The 16,152-nt window shown below is 39.4% G+C and overlaps 2 protein-coding genes and 1 pseudogene across 5 annotated transcripts; 1 reads left to right on the plus strand and 2 right to left on the minus strand.

The window, feature by feature from the left end:
* Positions 1–146: 146 nt before the first annotated feature.
* LOC115745924 (autophagy-related protein 3) lies at positions 147–5,751 on the minus strand. 4 transcript variants are annotated; one of them, XR_004015983.2, is made up of 10 exons: positions 5,426–5,751; positions 5,239–5,309; positions 4,982–5,098; positions 4,738–4,904; positions 3,834–3,919; positions 2,762–2,813; positions 2,347–2,412; positions 1,562–1,689; positions 1,091–1,240; positions 147–478 (listed from the first exon to the last, which is right to left on the minus strand). XR_004015983.2 is itself a non-coding variant. In XM_030681554.2 (10 exons), the coding sequence occupies exons 1-9, from the start codon at positions 5,584–5,586 to the stop codon at positions 1,144–1,146; spliced, it is 945 nt and encodes a 314-aa protein (XP_030537414.1). In that variant the 5' UTR covers positions 5,587–5,751; the 3' UTR covers positions 147–478; positions 1,138–1,143. The 4 variants fall into 4 exon arrangements, 2 of the variants coding, with proteins under 2 accessions (XP_030537414.1, XP_048139049.1); XR_004015984.2 differs by having other exon boundaries at positions 1,058–1,240; XM_030681554.2 differs by having other exon boundaries at positions 1,138–1,240.
* Positions 5,752–7,859: 2,108 nt separating this feature from the next.
* LOC115745803 (8-amino-7-oxononanoate synthase) lies at positions 7,860–12,578 on the plus strand. Its single transcript, XM_030681408.2, has 11 exons — positions 7,860–8,540; positions 8,915–9,057; positions 9,162–9,269; positions 9,608–9,846; positions 9,934–9,975; positions 10,252–10,339; positions 10,651–10,784; positions 11,331–11,419; positions 11,743–11,893; positions 12,019–12,087; positions 12,328–12,578. The coding sequence occupies exons 1-11, from the start codon at positions 8,261–8,263 to the stop codon at positions 12,452–12,454; spliced, it is 1,470 nt and encodes a 489-aa protein (XP_030537268.1). The 5' UTR covers positions 7,860–8,260; the 3' UTR covers positions 12,455–12,578.
* On the minus strand, positions 12,471–14,005 carry LOC115745817 (annotated as a pseudogene).
* Positions 14,006–16,152: the final 2,147 nt, after the last annotated feature.

Genomic DNA, 16,152 nt, shown 5'->3' on the forward strand with positions numbered 1-16,152 from the left:
GAAATGGAGACAGCCAATCAACCAGCATTTTAGTGTGTTCCTCCAAAAACCAGCTCACCGTTTCTTGAAGATGTCTCAACTCAACTCGTAAACTTCAGGCAAAATGACTCGGGAAGACTCAAGCGAAAGCAACAAAGGAACTAGCCTTGCGCAAAGTAACATTTAAGTATTTTCATTAAGTAAAATTACATATCCACATATTAGCATTTGCTAATAAACGCGTTCATGACTATAAATTAATGCTTAGCTGTCCAGATAAATCAGACCAGACCGATCAACACAGACCCCTATTTACATGTACAGTTTGTTTTTTTCTTTCTCTAATCCCACGGAAAATTCACAAATTCAGAAGAGGAGGAGAGAGGGGGTGTTGGGGGGGAGAATTACTATGAACAGGAAATATAATGTGACCCAACATGCAGTCTGCGGAGAAATTCCTCCTCTTCGTGTGGATTTTGCAGACTGGATCCTCAAAAACCTACATAAAAAACCATCAGAAACAGCAACTGTAAGCTTTATATGTTGCATCAAAATACTCTAAGGCCAAACAGATGCGAAAGTAAAGAACATATTAAGGGAAAAAGAGAAGTGAGATCTTGACGATAGCTTTAGGTGCTTTGCATCAGCATTTAACAAACCCATACATCCTCAATAGGGGAGACTATCAACAGATACTATTGCAAAATGAAAGCACTGAAATCTCCAAGTTGATGAGGGACTGTTTGACTACAATTTGACCTCAATTGCCACATTACTCCTCAGTCACCAGACTATAAAGCAATAAGCATCCAGTGAACAAGTCTGGAGTCAAATAAGCGAAGTACCCAAAATGCAATGATTAAGTGGCAAAGAAAGTTCGTAAAAACTTCTCAATGACCATTAGAAAAGAAGGGGAGATATATAAGGTGATTGAAATGATGAGAAATGCAAAGGTGGTTGCAGAACAAGCCTGTTAAAACTACCAGATCTGACAATGCCCTTCCATTTTCTAAGGAAATGTCAAAGAGTGCTGAAAAGGATCTAATCAGCATCTGCCTGAATATAAAGAAATAAATACTATCTGAGGATACAAGCCAAAAGGACACCTAACCATATCTAGGCATAGCCCATGATTGCAATATTAACCATGCGATCTACCTTGGATCAGCGGCTGGAACTGCCAAGGTCGAAGTCCATTGTGTAATCATATTCAATAGTTGGAATAACAGAGGCAACAAATTTGAGGAACAAGAAAAGGTACCTGCCAAGAAAACAATGTGAAAGTGTCAAAATCTGATAATCTTAAAATAAACAGGCATCAAAATGCATGTAACACGGCAAAAGGCATGATCTCATATCAACAAGATCAGTTGTTGTAAGAGAAAGCAATAGCAATGTACACCCGAAAAAAACCAGCACCAGCCGTGAAGCAACAATTCAATTATAACCTACCAGACAGTTTCAGCCAAAAACCAAAAGAGACATACCTGATAGTTTTCCCACTAAGACTGCAGAACTTTCTCAAACAAGACTACATAGAAAATTTAATTAAAAAACAAGTGAAAGTGCGAGAGGAAATTACTTGTCAACTTCTGGTTCAACACCACGTGACATTAATACGTCAATGATCTTCTTCATTACTGCGCCATGTCTACACGGATGTACTGAAGCATGTTTTCCAGGCAAATGAGGATGGTCTTCAATTGTTACCTATGTCGATAGATTATGCATAGTAAAAAAGGACAACACAATACAATGACGAATAAGTGCATGTTCCGTCGCTGATGGAAATAAACTGAGAAGGCCATTAACGAGAAAGTAATCAATAACGCCATCAACGAGAAAATAAAATTTGCTTGATAAACTTCCAACGACAAAACCAACACAAGTCACTTAGCTCCTCTTATAGATCCAAAAAGATTCTGAAGGATATTGCAGATTATGCACATAGTATGAAACAATAAGCATTTACTACAAGAATGGCCATAATCGACAATCACAACTAGATTTTCTCTACTCGACTTTGATGGAATAGATATCAACATCACATGATGGCGTTGCGACATTATTAAGCTCGTCACAAATCAAGTATAGGATCCCTTGAAACCCAACAAGTTGTAATATAAAATAACAGTTAAGTATTAGCAATATATTTCTGAAGCCCGAGGTAATGATGACTAATTCCAATATGACCTGTTAAAAGCTTCAAATGAAGAGATAAAAGCAGCACAACCAAACAGCTTGATTGAGAAAGAATGCAGCAAAATCATTCATCAAGCCATTTGTTGGAATAAACAAGGAATAACACAGCCTTGTAGAAAAAAGCTGGCAATCAACTATCTTAGTATCATTTTACATCAATCTCACCGTTTTTCGTGCATGGTCTTGACTAACATCTTCAAGTACAAGCTCTGGTCGCAAAAGCATCCTTGACTGCCAAAGGCACACACAAAAGATTTTTCTTTAAGCTGATTGAAAAACAGCATGAAAAACTCAATGACATCTTCGGTGATTGCATCTTGTTTCACATAACTCTGCCTCGGAAACCATCAATAGATAGTGCTGCTAAAATTTATTCATCAAATTCACGTGATTTAGCTTATGATTACATTCCTCTTTATTAAGGGAAAAAAATCACAATTTACCATGTGGAACAGAAAACATCACCCAAAACAGAGAACTGTCAAATCCTATATTCCAACAGCTGTATGATACAACACAGAATCATGCTAAAAAAATGAATCAGTGCAATGTGCACGGCAGATTAAGTTGCAAGACAAACCTCATCATATCCAGTAAGCCAAACACGAGGAGTTTGATAGTACTTATCATACCTACATAAAACAGAGAAAAGAAAGAATAATGTAAGATCATGCCACGGTTACACATCGTCAAATCATTTACTCCGTGCCTAATCCAAGAAACTTCATCCTTCCAGTCAATATAAATTAACCACCCCCACATTTTGGCATCTCAGTGACACACATACATGAAGAAATAAGATCTGGTATTTCTTCTGACTTCATATGATAAAAAAGAACCCGAAATATGCTCATTCTGAACTAGAGAACTGCTAATATGCAGAAGATAGGTTTTTTCCTTAACTCGTATCAGATATAGAGTTTCTTAGTCACAACTCACAAGACAATGCTGACACCTAGAAATAAAACATGAAAGATGTGGAGAAGCACATCAAGCAAAAGAGAGAGGTTTAAACCAAGCAACCCAGACCCTGAAACAGCTCTAAAAGCTGTTCTCCCACGAAGAGAAAAATGATGTACCCCGTAACTCCATTGCACTCTCCTACCTATTTGTTGATTTTTACATTTGCTGAAAATAAGTACCCTTGGTGAAAAACAAGTCCGAAATATTTTTTCTAAGTGACTTTGTTCTTGTGTCTTCGTAGTGAATTTGCGTTTGATTGCTATAAGGTGAAACCAGAATACTCTCACTAGCACACAATTGAAATAGGTTATTGGGTAACTCTTGCTTTCTAGAAAGGAAGACACGATGAGAGTCTCTTTGTTGCCAAAAGTGCCGGAATTATCGTCTATAAAGCATCTAAAATTGCCAGGCATTCAACGCAATACATGTGCTCAAATTAAAAAAGTGATGTTTCTTCCGAAAGAAATTTAAAAACAAATTCTCCGGTGACATTTTAGTGGCATTAAAAAGATACTACTACCTCATTGACCATCCTTATTGTAAGAACAACTATGGAAAAAAAAGCTTTAATAAGATTAGTATAACAGATCCATATACCAGGGTCATGGTCTGAGAACACAAAAAGTGCATAACAGAAGACCATCCTCTAGAATTTTGAAACTTCAACTTAAATGATAGAATTTTCTTACGTTATGCTGACATCATAAGTTCGGGTTCGCAGTATGTTGTCGTCGTCAGGTTCATGAGCCACCAGATAAGTAGACTGAAGTGTTGCCTGCAAAAAAGAACCAAAAGTCACATAACGAACCACTGCAAAATCAATGGTTGAATTATTTTTCAAATCATGCATGTTCAATTAAAAATTAGATTGCGATCGACTTCCATAATTTAGATGCTAAAGGTAATTACTACGATCATCTACTGATCCTAGAGACCACAAAACAGAGATCAACTTTTATCTAATTTATGCATCTTTAACATATCAGACCGGAATTTACCAAAAAAAAAAAAAAAAAAAACATATCAGACTGGACTTTAAGATTACTAATTGCTAAACAACTTCATTCAATAAGAGTAAGTCTTCCCTGTTGCAGTCCCTTCTCAAACATCTACAAACAACTAACTTGTTCATTGCCGATCACATTCTCTGGATGCTCAACTTCCTATTCCTCTTCATCAAGACAACAAAAGGCAAACCGGTACTTTCCTTTTCTTCTTCAGCCAGATGCACGGAAGACAGGGGGAAGCCTTCCCACTACTAAAACATAAAACGACCCAACCTTGACCAAAACTAAGAGAATAAACCTAAACAGAATTCAATACATCGTTCAAGGTAAAACCATAACAATCGAAATAAACACCGGCGATCCTTCTTGTCCTGCAATTTGAACCTATAACTTCACATTCTCCCAAATTATCATCCAGAGCAAGCAATGGGAAAGCTCAAGCTTTTTTATGAGACAAGGAACAGTACTGAACTCTGAGAAGCATCGAAAAACTAAAATGAATCCATCTTAAGACTCCTGCAACCAATTATTTATGCATTTAACATGAAAAAAGCTTAAGAAATCAACAAAAGCAAAAATAACCAACAGGATCCGTCTCGATGAGGTTGTCGGGTTCCTCGTACTCTGCCATGTCTGGAATGTCTTCATCCTCCTCTCCCCCAAAATATGAAGGAATGGACTGAATAGAATTTTTCTTGCCAATCTCTAAGCTGTCCATAGAAGGCAAATTATCCTCTTCATCTTCCTTAGTTTCTGGTTTGAGATACAAAAACACACAATAAGGCAACAGAAAAGCAAGAACCGATATCCAACTTAAATTAGTCATCCACCTCTCGGCTTTCCATGAGTGGCAAGCCAGCCGTCATTATCTTCGTTATCAAGCAAAACTTCCCCTCCTGCAGCCTCATACTCTTCTTCCACAGAAGCAGCTCGCCGCAAACAAGGGACTGGATCCAGTAGCCAACAGCAACACAAAAATTTCATCAGTATCAGGACGGGGCAAAATTTGGAAGAGAGGCTCATTACTAAAAGAAAGCTACGATCTTGCCATTCAAATGGAAGAGCAAGGAAAGGACTGCTAAATTACCATTTCTAGTTATTAGGAACTGCTTTTCTGCCGGCAGATATGGCTTCCTCTTGCTTGGCTCACCTGATTCCCTGCCAAAAATCGCCGGCAACATCTCGAATTGACGTCGGGGAAGCCGATGAACGTATTCGGGAAATTAAAACGAGACGCTGACATGCGGAAGAGTGTAAGGGATGGGGCGAATTACCAGGACCAAGTGGGGCACTTGGAAACGAGATTGTCGCCGGCGATGATGAACTCGGTGACGCTGAGGACGCCTTTCTCCTTGAAAGCGGAGACGGTGCGGTGGCTGGTGATTCTCTCCACCGTGCCTTTGAAGGCCTCGTGGAGCTTCTGCGAGAGAACCATCTCTGAATTCGTGGAAGGATCGGAAGGGTAAAATCGGGCCGATCGAGAAGAGAAGAGGATCAGAAGAAACCCTAAATTAGCTTCGTGATGGAAACGTCGAGCGACGGAGGAGATTAAGTAGGTGGTGGTGTTAGAAGTTTCTGACGAGATTAACGGTCTCACCTCCCGGGAAATTTTAGTATTTTAATTAGTTAATTATATTAATAATTAATACCGTGAAAAATCTCAAACTTATACACTAATGACAAATTTATCAAAAACTATTTTTTGACAATCAAAAACCCTAAACTAGTACGTCATTGATAAATTTACCTCAAACTAATTTATTGGATCACGAAAAATCTCAAATTGGTACATTTGTGATAAATTTACCCTTCGTTAAATTGAGTTAATACTATAAAAAATTTCAAATTGATACACCTGTAACAAAAAGAGTGTGAAAAATCCTAAAGTGGTACACCCATGAAGCGCCACGTGCTATTTAACTTAGCAATTTGTGAGTTAAATTTAATAAAAACTAATTGAGGGTAAATCTATCTTTGGTGTACCGGTTTAGAGGAAATTTCTCACATGCGTACGGGTTTGAAATTTTTCGTGGTCAAAAAGATAATTTTGGATAAATTTACCACCGATATACTAATTTAGAGTTTTCCGTAATATTAACCCTTACATTAACCCTTCGGCCAAAAAAATAAAATATCAAAGTGACCCCTATATTTCGGGCTCTTTATCAAAGTGGCCCTGAAGATATCTCTCTTTTCTTTTTTCGTCTTTTTTTTTTCTATCAAATTTGCTTCTCAAAAAGTTTTAAAGTACATCAATTCACCCCGATTTGTAATCTTTTCGCTAATCTATCTTTATATATAGGTTGATGTCAATGGAACCGTTTATTGATTGATATCTATTCCTTTTCCCGCGTTTAAAATGATCACAAATTGAATATAAGTAATCTTGATTATTAGATGGGCTTTAATAAAGTTCAATTTCAGAGATATCTCGAAGGGCCATTTGGAAACTGAGTTCTAAATAACAGGGGCATCTTAAATCTTTTCATCCACTCCTTTAAAATACAAAATTTCCACAGGATTGGTAGCTCTACAAATCAAATATTTATAACGATTGGGCTCACGTGTACCTCGTGAACTAATAAACAATCTAATGAAAATGGTAATGAATTGACAAACTTAAAAAATAAAAAATAAAAAATAAAAAATAAAAAAATTGAGCCAAGTCTGTGAAGATGGTTAGAGTATTCACGAACTTATTTTGTCTCTTGAGTAATCTGGTCGTGAACTCGAATGACAACATTAATTCCCCCTGTGGAGGAGATCGAAATGAAGATTTCTGATTCGAAACATCTACTCGAAAACCCATAGAGACTTGTGCTTATTATCTAGTCTCAAATAATAATATATTGTTTATTTGACGAGGGAACTCGTGATTTTGAATTCTCTGATTAATTGTCACGTGATCGTATAGATTTTTCACGAGCTAATTTGGAATTCGAATATTTCTCAACTTACAACAATGTCCATAAATTCTCTAAATTTAGTGAATTTCATAAATATCTTAATTTATTCATTTATTCAGTTTTTATTTCTCACTTTTTTCCACCCAAATGTGTTCCTAGTTTAATTAATTAACAGAAAGTGTAAATTTTGTGATTACTTTGGCTATGTTTCAATAACAGGCCATAATTTTCCCGTATTAAAATTTAAGTCGCGCTTTTTACATTCTTTCCTTGACTAACATACTCCTAGTATTTTGATTATAATAGCCCTTATCGGTCCCATTTATAGCACATCATAACCATTAATGCTTGTTAAATTCAAAGATGGACCCCATTTTCGTTTTCGTTTTCCTTCGGGTTTTTTTCTAATTTAATTTTAAAAAAAATTACAAAAATATTTTTAAAAAATAAATAATTATAAAATTGGGTCTCGCACGGCAATACAATTGCCGATCGGGAGCTTGGGTGGCCCACCCTCCAGCCCGCTCCTTCTTCTTCCTTCCTATGTCCTTCACCGTGCTTCCGACCTCGAAGGCTCCATTGACCGTGTAGTTCACTTGCTTCTCCACCTTGCGTCCTCGATCCGCCCGGAATTGAGACCTTCCCCGACCATTGTCTACTCCGTCGTGAAGGGGCACAGGATCAGCGAGGCGTCGCTCGACCCCACCATGTGCCTGAACAATTTTGTGAAATAAAAAAGTTTAGGGTAAGAAGTCAAAAGTCAGATTTTTTTCAGGGCATTAGCCTCGGCATCACTCTCCAAAGTTCTCGGAGCAAATCGCTTCGTCTCTCTCCTCCGGCCGCGCAGCGCAACTTTTTTCTAGCAGGCCGACCACTCAGCAGCGGGGATTCCCACAAGCCAACTCGTATCTGACTTTCTGTCTTTTTCTTAATTTCTGCAAACAATGTGGCAACCCAAGATACCGTGTTAGCATCTACAGTATGGCCTACCGTCATCATCGTCTCCACTTTTCAGCAGAGGGTTGGTCTTCTTGGTTTGTATCATTGGAATTCGCAAGTTCCAGTTCCGGGTCAGAGCCAAACCACATTTTCCCTTCGCGCATTTCAATAAAACAGCGTCCTTGATCTTAAAAAGGGGAATCCCAAGTCCGTGAAGCTTTTCGCTTTTGCAAGTTCAGTGGACAGAGCGCACTGAGAAGATCGATGGCCACGGAGATTTCAGGGCGTTGGGACGGCTGGGTTAAAGAAGCACTCGCGAGGGTCGAGTCCCTCAAGATCGTTAGGTCTCTGAGGCCCATTCGCCTGTCGATACAACAGGATGAAGTCAGCGGCGATGCGAGTCGAAAGTGCGAGTCAGGGAGCGGTGGGAATGATGATGAGTATGAGGTGTTTGAGGAAATGAAACCATGGGATCGCACTTCTGTTGAGGTTGACGTTGCTGGTTCCACCTTCCGCCGTTGGCTCCATGACATCCCTAGCTCTGGTAAACACACCCTTTTTCTTCTTTGAATTCACCTACTTCCCATAATCAAATTTTGCACCTCCCTCATTTCTGGATGTGCTACCGGTAATGAACTCCCACTTCCATGAATGCAGAAGTTTTCAATGCGACATCCTGGATGTGTATGATGCATGCATGGTCTTATGTTGGTAGGATGATTTATAAAATGAACTTTCTTCGTAATTTGGGGGGCTCGTATTCAAATTTTTTGTAGATTATTTTCTTGATCCTTAAACTTCCAAATGGCCACCTGAATACGGTTACAGAAAGAATGCCTGCTTTTCGGTTGTAATTTTTTGCTTGCTTTATTCTGATGTGTCGACATTATTGCATGTCTCGGCGCTGGCGGTTCTCAGGAGACGATGTTACCTGGGGAGATGGATTGGCTGATAGCTCAGTAGCAGCAAGCGACCGGGAGTCCAAGAAGCTAATTTTATTCTCTAGTAATGACTACCTTGGGTTGAGTTCACATCCCACAATTGGAAAAGCTGCGGCCAAGGTCTGATTGATCTGTAGATCAACTACGGAACTTATTACCTGTATCAGTGGTATTCTTTGTGTGTATGCTCTTTCGGAATCATGACGGTCTTAACTTCATGTTAGGCAGCAAAAGAGCATGGGATGGGTCCAAGAGGATCTGCTCTGATCTGCGGATATACCAATTACCACAGACGTCTGGAGTCTTGCTTGGCAGAGTTAAAGAAGAAAGAGGTAATTGTTGGACTCACAGGATTCTAGGAAAGTCAATCCAGCACACTGGAAAAAAACAGATCCAAACTTTTTATGGAAATGTCTAGTAGATATCAAAGGCTCTTGTCCTGCCTAGTTCAAGTTCTTAATTGATTGAAGTGATGGGATGGATTAGGTTGTTGATCCAATGGTGTATACTAATTGGTCATCCTTGATTATGATCTTTCTCATGATATCTGCAAATTTACTTTGTAATTTATGTTTGTGCAATTTATATTCTCTATTCATAAGTTGATGGTTCATCTTATGTTATGCCCTGCTGTAGACTGATGTATGTTCATTTTGAATTCCTAATCTAGGAGTGTCTTCTTTGTCCTACTGGGTTTGCCGCTAACATGGCCTTGATGGTGGCAATTGGAAGCATCAGCCTACTGCTTGCTGCAGGTGCACAACCTGAAAAGGATGAGAAGATTGCCATATTTTCTGATGCCTTGAATCATGCATCCATAATTGATGGAATACGTCTTGCTGAAAGACAACGAAGTGTGGAAGTTTTCGTTTATGGCCACTGCGACATGTTTCACCTGAATAAATTGCTGTAGGTACTTGTTTCTCGTATTTAATTTTCCCTCATCTTTCTCACAGGACTGATTCATGATTTGGCACTGCTTTTTTCGCTTATCAGATCTGCCTGCACAACGGAGAGGAAAGTTGTTGTGACTGATAGGTTAGGAACCATCCACCATTTCTTTTTAGCTGTTCTGTATCTTGATTTTACTTGGAACATATTGTGCATGTGCATAGCAACATATGAGAAGCACCTTTTCATTGGACGTCATTCATAAGACAATTGAGTTGGCTTTATCCATGTTGGTGAATGTTGCGTACCATTTTCTCGAAATATTCTTATTCTGAGTTCAATGTGCGTCTTACTGTAAATTATTGTTTGCTTCTACGTCCATGATTTGGTCCACTATGTGATCCCTGTTTTCTGCCTCTACAGTTTGTTTAGCATGGATGGAGATTTTGCACCAATGGATGAGCTTGTGAGACTTAGGAGAAAGCATGATTTTCTCTTAGTCATTGATGACGTAAGTCCCTCATTCTGTATATAATGTTGTCATTTAAGTTGCAAGACTTGTGCCATTTGCAATACGATAAATATCCACAAAAAGAATCATGGAGGCATATAATGCGTGGTTGACAATTTATGCTTGGAAAAGCAGCTTTAACCCGAAAGAAGACACAAAAGAAATTGAATAAGATACTCCTATTACCATTAGCCAGCATGTTCCATGAGCTTAGGGAGATCTTCATAGAACTTCTGTTGCTACTTTGAGAAAATACACGCTTTTGATGATAACTTGTCATACTTTCAATAAGAAGTTGCCAATTTGTTCAGGCTCATGGAACATTTGTTTGTGGAAAAAATGGTGGAGGAGTTGCAGAGGAGTTTGATTGTGAAAGAGATGTTGACATATGTGTCGGCACTCTGAGTAAAGCTGCAGGTTGCCATGGTGGATTCATTGCATGCAGGTGACCTTTGCCAATGATTTTGTTTTATTACCCCTTGTTGTCAGCGTCAATTGCTTTAGGTATCAAGGCATGTAAATGATTATTCATTTCTCAACTTGCAACATAGTTTTCTAAGGTGCCTAGAAACAAGGGGATGGCCCCAGGAAGAGTTTTTATCATATTTTGCATACCAATTAAAAAGACATTTTCCTTTTGCGGTATGTTTAGCAACTGTTTCAGTATCTTCTTGCTGATCTTCACTTCATGAAGAAAAGGGGAGCTCAAGTGCTTGTAGTACTTTGAGATGGCTAGTCGTGTCTGACTGTCTGTAGAACTTATTAAATGATCAGTGACTGGTTTTGTTGATGATCTTAATCTCCAAAGTGTGTGCAAAAGAAAATTGGGCCACTTTGCAGTTTGCCCTGCTCCAATTTACCTGCCAATATCTTTCCATTCATTCTTAGACCTTTGGATGTAGTATTAGTTATTACAATTTTGATCTGTTTATATGCTCGCTGTGCGTAGTCGTATTTACTCGTTTCTTTTCCTCATTTTTCTGGCTAACAGTAAAAGATGGAAGCAACTCATCCAGTCAAGGGGTCGCTCTTTCATATTTTCTACTGCTACTCCCGTCCCAGTTGCTGCTGCTGCACATGGTTATCTTCTGTGTCTTCCTTCTTGAACTAATTATCTTAACCATTCCTCCCCTACCCATGGAAAAAAGATTTTCTTGTGAATTGGAGAGGACTGGTGCCATATTTATCTATTGCATTGCATTCATCAGAACGAGGTTGTGGGAAGCAACTGCCTCAGTATGATAAACTATTCTACTGTGGCTAAAGCAATAAGAGTAGCCATGTCAAGATATCGTAAAAAAAGTTCGTTGGGTCTCCTATGTAACCCTTTCAATTCTGCATCATTGTTTTTGCGGCTTTTATAGTTTTCCATTAACTCTAAGTTTGCATATCTTATGTAACAGCTGCTGTCATTGTGGCAAAGAAAGAGCATTGGCGGAGAAGGGAACTATGGAACCGCGTGCAGGACTTTCGTGCTCTCACTGGAATCCCCATCTTAAGTCCAATAATCTCTCTCATTGTTGGTAGCGAAGAGAATGCCTTGCGAGCAAGCAGGTCCTCTCTTTCTCTCTCTCTCTTGCTTGCACGCACACATGAATGCAGGCACACAATCATACTTGCTCTCATACTCAATACACTCGATGTCTGTAATGGTTCCTGAGCTTCTTAACCATGAATAGGCGTCTGCTGGAGTCTGGATTTCATGTGACTGCGATTAGACCCCCAACAGTTCCTCCGAATTCATGCAGGTTCGTGCACCCCTTGTTTTCGTAGACTTAATTTTTGTTTACATTCTCATCTGTCTGGAAATATATTAAAGGGAAAGAACATCCTATCGTTTCCTTCTAAATGAATCAGGGTTGGTGATATTGAGAAGTTCATATCATTAACCTTTCCAAATTGTTTAAATTAGTAAAACCATTTGCCTTATGTTCCTAGATATATTGCGTTACTCTTAAGTTACTCAGATAAGTTCATTGCTTGCTCAGGCTAAGAGTTACTCTGACTGCAACGCACAGAAAGGATGATCTAGTGAAGCTTACTCAAGCACTTTCCTGCTGCATCAACTTCCAGGAGTTATCCATCCATTGCCCAAAAGTCTATGCCAAACTGTAAGGCATAATTTTTTTTGCCTACTACTCAATCTTGTTTTCTGTTCTCCCTTCCTCATGTAACTCAAATTATCACTAGTCTGTTCTGAGTAACGCAATTTTTGGCCGGAACGTCGATCGTGCTACAAGTTAATGTTCATGTCTTTTAATGGGTACAAAGAAAATACTCAGCATGTTACGGTTACTGAAGTCTGCCCTGCTCAAATACTACAATAGCCAGAAACTAGTGTCCAATACATTAAGCAGTCTCTTGTGCTTATGCTACATAGTTCTTTCACAATGAGCCAGTAGGGCGTGAAGGGCCATTGAAGTTTGCTAGACAATTACAAGTAGTTGACTTGAGATCTATAGGTTGAACCAGGCTTCCAGTTTTCTGGAATTGCGTTCTTGGCCACTATGGTCTCTCTCGAGTATTGCGATGTCAGCTGAATTGAGACGGAGGTTGCATCTCTGAGCCGGCATCCAGCTTCCAAGCGGCGCCCCATGACTGTTGCATCGACCTCCACTCCTCAGACCCCATGGAGGCTTCCTTCAGTGATACTCCTGCAAGATCGCCATCTCCCTCTTCAAGCTCAATGACCACCGCAAAGTAGTTGGGGTTGGACCTTGGATCGACATGGAATGCTATGGTTCTTCCTGAGTAATCGCACGCAACTCTGGAAATATAAGAAAATGCATGGAAGGTGTCAGCTGAATTGGCACTACAAATTGAGACCCTCGCTGAGCCAGAACCTTTTTCGGGTATGTTAGATAAGTTTCTGAGCATATCGGATTTTGAGGACTGCAGCATTGCAGAGTTCGACTCCTTCTCCTGCTTTAGCCATAGCACCGAATGCAGTCCTGCTGAGGTCGAAATGGGCAGAATCAGTCACACAGGGACCTCCGGGGCAAAAGTCTGTGATAACCACCCTAGCCGGTTTGCCCGAACAGGATGGATGCGTTCTTTTGGTACATATGATCTATCAAGTAAAGATAGAACCAGAGCTATACATTAGTAGGTTATGCACACGTGAATCTACTCTCTTACATGTTTGTGAAATTGGCAAAGTAAATGGAGTGTACCTTGTAGCAAGCTCCACACTCTTTGCCTGATTTGTACAGAGAAGGGCCGATTCCGGTCACCATGGAAGAGAACGGAGGTTGTGACACCGCATTCCCATATCCACAGGCTCCTCCTACAACATGTCCACATGCATCGTCATTCGTGCATAAATCAAATAAGAAACAACCAGACTCCGTCTCTATGCATTCCATACCGTCGCTACCGGCTCCATCGGGACTACTGTACCAGGTCGCTCTGGCCCAAGAACAGTGGGTTCCGAACGTTGTTAAGTTCAAGTGCTTGGCTTTGAAGCTGAAGCACGCCTGGCCGAAGCGAAACGTGGTGACCAAACACAAGAAGATCGAATGGCGAAATCGAAACGAGCGAAGGGCGGCCATGTTTAGTGTTCTCGATTACAAGGACTTTCGCATGCTGTCGTGTAAGAAAGAGCTTTGCTTTACTAGAATGTTGCAAACTCTCTCCTATTTATAGGCACAGGAGGCGCGAGTTTGGTTGCTGTCGGCTGCTAATTTCATCGTAAAGCTTATAGAGGTAGTTATCACAACTTTTTCAATTTAATATTGTAATCAAACAGCCTCCAAAATGTTGATAATTACGTCAACATTGGCACGACATTTTTTTTTTTTGAAGAAAAATGCGAAGGAGTGCAGCCACAGACAACGCTGGTCTTGTCGTAAAGTCCGACATTCTAATGATCATGTAACTATGATTGATGTTGCTAATAACAACATAGGAAGGGGTAAATTAAGCCCCAAAAGTTCTCTTGGCGAGCGGTCGCAATTCTCGACATGGTACGAGGACTTAATAAGAATTTACTGGGAGAAACTCGAACATGACAAGGCCCGACGAGTCCGGCTTGAGAACGGCATGTGTTGGTACAACTTTTATCGGTTTTCAGTAAATATGAAAACACTAAGGTTGAGATGTTAAGGTAATAAAATGAACACGATGACGGGATACGTGCGTTCATGGTGGTTATTGGACGTTATATGCGTTTAGACACCTCCCCCTTTACTTAGCTTTAATTCGAGAGTTTATTTAAGCAGCAACCACGATTAAGTTCCGGGTTGATTGACTTGATTTTTTTCCTTTTAAAATTTGATTAGAGATTGTCGATACGTGCGCGTTCTAATTAAATAAATTATGGCGTGGATTTGACTATAACGATTATATAATGGTAGTGATAGTTCTGGATTCTTCACCGCATGTCCTATGGACACGAGTTCTTGAATTCGAAAATCGAACTGATAATGAAGCCTTAACCACCATATCTTTGATCTTAACGTAATTTGCCGTGCATAATTTCATGCACTCTTAAATTTTATGCAGGATGTCTATTCAAACCCCCGTTTCTGTTGCCAAAAGAAGACGAGCTAAATGTTTTTTTTTTAATTGCATTTGTGAATCTCGGTAAAGATTTCTTTTCTCTTATGTGGAAGAGAAAGGCAAGTGATTCCTAAAGTTTAGCTCAATGTGCAATATCGTCTCTGAATTTTTTTTACATGTTCAATCTAATCTCCCAACCATATGAAAATGTTCAATGTTATTTTTGAACTTGAATTAATGGAATGATTACATTAAATATTCTCATATAGTTTAGGAACTAACTCGAACATATATCAAAAGTCTAGAGATCAAATTGAACAAATTAAAAGTTTAAGGATGACATTGCATATTGGGCTAAACTTCATGGACTACATTGAACAAATTAAAAATTCAAGACCCACATTGCATATTGAGCCAAAAATCATAAACTATTTGTGTCATTATCAAAAAAAAAAAAAAAAAAGCGGCCCTATCGGGATACTGAAAAAAGAAGAAGAATAGATTTCATTTATGGTAAATAACAAAAATCATGGTGCTTTTTCTACTTAAAACAGCTTCGAACCGAGAACTCGAATAATAGCATGCTCCGAGCGCTCATGTCATTTTACGATTGCAATTCGTACAGCCAAATTCATTCTCGAACAATTTACCAAGTCTGTCGTGTTCCTTTCTCGAATACGGCGATAAAAGACGTAAAACACGAGTTTTACAACCGATTAAATTCAAAGGAATAATAAAAAAAAAAAACATTTCTTTCCAAAGTATGGAAGTGTGAATATATGCAGAGCAATCTATCCTGTTGATTTCGATTTTCGAGTTAGACTCATCTGTCCCTGCTCGAGAATTTTGGTTAAAATCTTGTCATTCGCTGTAGAGGAAGATTTATGTCATCCCAAGCTCCACTTGGTCCCTTGTGCCGGTGCTTAGTAGTCTGCACCTGCTAAGTTAAAAGGTCAGGATGAACAGCAAAATCTGCAGTCACGTATCAGTCTTCTCTGAGAAAGATGAGAGGGGGATCAAAATAGAGAAAAGAGAAGCAAGAACCTACAACAATTTATTCAGGGAAACATGTCGCAGTGCCCATAAACAAAAACTTCCGCAGCCGGTTGTCTTTCAGCGAGACTGATTCCATCAATTATGGATGCGTGATTCAAGACAGCGGAAAATATGGCAATCTCCTCATCCTTTTTCAGGTGGTAAATCCTGCAGCAAGCGGAAGGCTGATGCTTCCAATTACAACCATCAAGGCCATGTCTGCTGCGAACCCAGTAGGACAAAGAAGACAATCCTAGAGGAGGCATTCAACATGAATA

The sequence above is a fragment of the Rhodamnia argentea genome, chromosome 7, assembly GCF_020921035.1.
Source record: "Rhodamnia argentea isolate NSW1041297 chromosome 7, ASM2092103v1, whole genome shotgun sequence".
In the NCBI taxonomy this organism is placed as follows: Eukaryota; Viridiplantae; Streptophyta; class Magnoliopsida; order Myrtales; family Myrtaceae; genus Rhodamnia; species Rhodamnia argentea.